The sequence below is a fragment of the Limulus polyphemus genome, unplaced genomic scaffold (assembly GCF_000517525.1).
Source record: "Limulus polyphemus unplaced genomic scaffold, Limulus_polyphemus-2.1.2 Scaffold9665, whole genome shotgun sequence".
Lineage (NCBI taxonomy): Eukaryota > Metazoa > Arthropoda > Merostomata > Xiphosura > Limulidae > Limulus > Limulus polyphemus.
Window position 1 is genome coordinate 1 of NW_013675275.1, and position 4,377 is coordinate 4,377.

At 28.7% G+C, this 4,377-nt stretch overlaps 1 protein-coding gene across 1 annotated transcript in view; it reads right to left on the reverse strand.

The window, feature by feature from the left end:
* Positions 1 to 248: 248 nt before the first annotated feature.
* Positions 249 to 4,377, reverse strand: part of LOC106476028 (putative RNA-binding protein EEED8.10) — a gene marked incomplete at both ends in the record, with an annotated part of 20,329 nt that continues 16,200 nt past the window's right edge. The window contains 3 exons of the mRNA XM_013936699.2: positions 249 to 354; positions 877 to 956; positions 2,927 to 2,970. Of these exons, the coding sequence (XP_013792153.2) occupies positions 249 to 354; positions 877 to 956; positions 2,927 to 2,970 (230 nt within the window). The remainder of the gene's footprint in view (positions 355 to 876; positions 957 to 2,926; positions 2,971 to 4,377) is intronic.

The following is a 4,377-nucleotide window of genomic DNA, read 5'->3' on the forward strand; positions in this document are numbered from 1 at the left end:
TTAGTATTAACCCACTAATTTATACGGTATTGTTAATACAGAACCAGAAACAATAAGTTTAGTATTAACCCACTAATTTATACGGTATTGTTAATACAGAACCAGAAACAATAAGTTTAGTATTAACCCACTAATTTATATGGTATTGATAATACAGAACCAGAGATAAAAGGTTAGGATTAACCCAATAGTTTAAATTCTACCACTTATATTTTTTTAGTCACACATAAAAACTGAAAGATTTGTACCTTTCCACAGTAGCTAATGTACAATGTCCTCAGCTGTAGACTTGTAGAAAGAGACTCCAAAGATAAGTCTGTTACTCCCTCATTACAACCAGAAATGTCCAAGTATCTTCAGACACGAAGAAAATTATTTTATCTATGTAGTTGTAACATTTTATGGTTAAACAGGTTATTTTAATAAAATATGGATACTTGTGATGAGTTTATAAATGGTTCTAAAAGTGTAACATTTAAAACTTATTACAGTTCTCTCAAAATACTAAATGCTGTCCAACAGGCCATATACATCATTTGGTTCTGTTTCCACAACATTTCTTTAATGCATCAAATAGTTAATATTATAAATTGTGCCAAAAATAGCATCTGCTAAATAGTTGAAATATATATCACTTGGTTTAGATATATTATGTCTGCAATGTAACAGAAAAACACAATCATCCTTTCCAAATTACAACTACCTGACAAATGTACAGGTAGAATACTTTGTATTATTCAGGTATTTCAGTACTATATCATAAAATCAAACAATTTAGTTGATTTAAATATTTTCCCTATAGGTTTGCAGTAGACTATTATGCACAATACTATGTCATATTCCATTAGATGATTGTGATATCACACCTGTACTTACCTAAGCTTTTCACAACCATGGCTGACAGCATCAATGACATCATCATTTACAACAGCATTGTGAGATAGAGAGAGCTCTTCCTGAACAGGGAGAAAAAAAAAAAGAGAAAAACAATGATTGCAGTAAACTTACACATAACTTTAAAAACACACAAAAGTTACAGATACTATGTAAGAACTGAAACGTAATGCATTTTTCTACATTAAAAGATTCTTGATACCTTCAACATGTATAATTATACATTTTATAATTTGAACTTTGTGCTTTACATATTTTTCCAGTAATTTAACACAAACATTAATAAAATTTGTGAAAAAAGTGCTACTCATTTTTAATATTAGCTCAACAGGTACAGGGTCAGTCAATTGGACTTCCCTAGTATTAGAGAATTAATGTTCACTATAATTCCAAATGTATTCAGTGTATCTTCATGAAATTTGGTAAGCTTTTAGTAAACATCACAATTGTGTTGTACACATAAAATAAGAACTTTTAATAAGTATTTCCACTAAAGACTTGTCTCTGAACTTACTTAAGTCAGTCTAACTAGTCTGAATGCAAGATGATTTTTCATGTTAAGAATAAAGATACTTTTTTTTAATTATAAAGTTTTCAAATTTCATCTGCATAGCCCCTAAAACATTATAAATGAATATCAAAAGTTTTATTCAGTAAAACTTCATATTTTATCTGTTATTTTCTCTACCTTAACTCTACATTTTACTGACCTTGTAAACCAGCACAAAAAAATATTAAATAAATCTAAGCTAGCACTTTTTCTTTTTAGAATGACATTTTGTAACAGAAAATTACAATTATTTATCTTAAATAGCCTCAGGTTTGAAAAAATATACATCTGTTTTTGTTTAATTTTATTGTTTTATTGCTCTTTAAGCTAACTACCACAAACAGAAATAAATCACTCAACGAGAGTGCAGAGAGTTTAGGCTAAAACAATTTTATGTTACACCACGCAGCTAACTATGTATGTTCTTTGTGCATTACTTGAGGCAAAAAATGCTTTTATTTATATTTAACTTTTTTTTTTATCTAACCTACTAAGTTCTTAATTTTTACATTTTAGCTGCTTTTGTTATAAAATATATATCAATAAAAATATATGTAATAAATAAGAAATTTAGCACTTCATAAGTGCGGCCTTTGTCTCTCAGAGGCTGATCAACATTAAACCTAAAATTTAAGTTGACTGTCAAAAAGAATAATTCATTTAGCTTTCAAATATGCATTTTAAACAGGAATTCAGATACAAAACAGAAGGTCCCAAACTACTATAATTTATCTGGCTTTCTAACTAACCTATAAAAATGTTTAAACAATTTTATATCAGACTTCAGTATCCAATAAAATCTGCTTGGGAAATGGAACATTTTACAAAAATAAATTTATATAAAGACATAGGTCATTTTGTGAAGTACATGATTATTTCTGTTTGTTACAAACATGTACCACTGACAAGTAATTTCAAAATCATGACAATCTGGTAGGAGATTTTGTGGTGAATGTAAAAAAAATTTATCAGTATCTCAGAATATAAAGGTAAGAGGTTTTTATCTTAAATTATGGTCTGTCAATAGCTATGGTTAGTGTATCTATTTGATGGACATTCTGAAACATATTTAATGAAAGAAACAATATCTAAAACAGAGAATTCATAGAAAGAGGCAATATATGACACACAGAAGTGAAGATTGAGTATTTATTTAAATAGTTCCTTTTGAATTAAAAATTAAAACATATATATTACTAAAATTTGAATTACAAGTTATGTTTTAATGCCAAGTATATTGACATATATATATATATTGATAATCAAGTAGTTTAATTACATTTTGCGTGTACTTTTGTAAAAGTTGTTACATTCACACTTTGACCATCACCCATGCACATAAGAATTAACAAAATGAACAGAATTTTAAAAATGCACTGATATTCAGAAAAAGTCATTCATACAGATGTAGAGTATTTAAAAACTATAAACATTATCCCAATACAGTCAAAAATATTTAAATTAAGAAAAAAAAAAACTCACCAAATTTTGAAGCCTTCCAATATGACATAAACCAGAAGCTGACACTGTCAAAAAAATGTATTAAATCTTTTAAACTAAAATTTAAAACCAGGATTTAAATTTAATAACCAAGTTCTAGATATCTCTAACATCTTAAAATGTCTGTAAAATCTAGAAATGTCAAGTTACATAAATCTAGGTAACTTTTACCAGTCTCAGTCATCTATGGGTCTCTTGTAACTTCTATCTCTTTGATAAATCCACAGATTTTTGTAACATTTAAAGGTCTGTAACTTCTATATGCCTTTGTTACATCCAGATCTTTGCACAATGAATCTATATTGGTAACTTTTACTTGTTTAAAGTGAAATACTCTTTAACCAAATTGCTTTTAATGAATAATTTTCATTATTTGCAGAACATCTAAGCTTTAACTATGCAATGGAATGACATTTATTACTCTTGGCATCTTCTCTTTTTATATTAAGGGTTAATATTATAGTCTCTATAATAAGAAATCACATTCTTCTTATACTAATTATGATATTTTATATTAACTATAATATATTAAATTCTGTAATAAAAAGTTTTATTGGCTCGCATAACATTTCCACATTAATATTGCTTGTTTTGATGCTTACAGTAATTGACAACATAAAAGTATTCAAAAATCATGGTTCACAGACACTGTCATACAATAATGTCAAAATTGTCACCAACCTGGAGCTTTAAAACCCAAACTCATATTTTTCAGCATATAACAGAAGTGTCTTAAACCAGGAGTTGATGATAAAATCACCACTATCAGCATGTGAATACAAGTATAATCAACCGGGAACTTATAATAAACAAAATAACCAGTGGAGCATGTGATAAAAGCAATCATCAACCTGGAACTGAGAGTAAAAAAAATCTCCACTACAGTATGTGATACATGTAAATATCAAGTTGGAGCTGATGCTAAACAAAATCTTCAGTGTAGCATATGGCACAAGTAATTATCATCCTGAAACTGATAGTAAAAACAATCTCCAGTGTAGCATGTGATACATGCAATTATCAACCTGGTGCTGATAGTAAACAATTTCCACTATAGCATGTGATAAATCATTAACTTGTAGCTGAGAGCAAACAAAATCTCCACTGTAGCATGTAATACAAGTAATTATCAACCTAGAGCACTAGAAACAAAATCTCCACTGCAGCATCTGATACAAGTAATTAACAACCCTGAGGAGATGCTAAACAAAATCTCCACTGCAGCATCTGATACAAGTAATTAACAACCCTGAGGAGATGCTAAACAAAATCTCCCCTGTAACATGTGATAGAAGTAATTATCAACCCTGAGGAGATGTTAAACAAAATCTCCATTGTAGCATGTGATAGAAGTAATTATCAACCCTGAGGAGATGTTAAACAAAATCTCCATTGTAGCATGTGATAGAAGTAATTATCAACCCTGAGGAGAT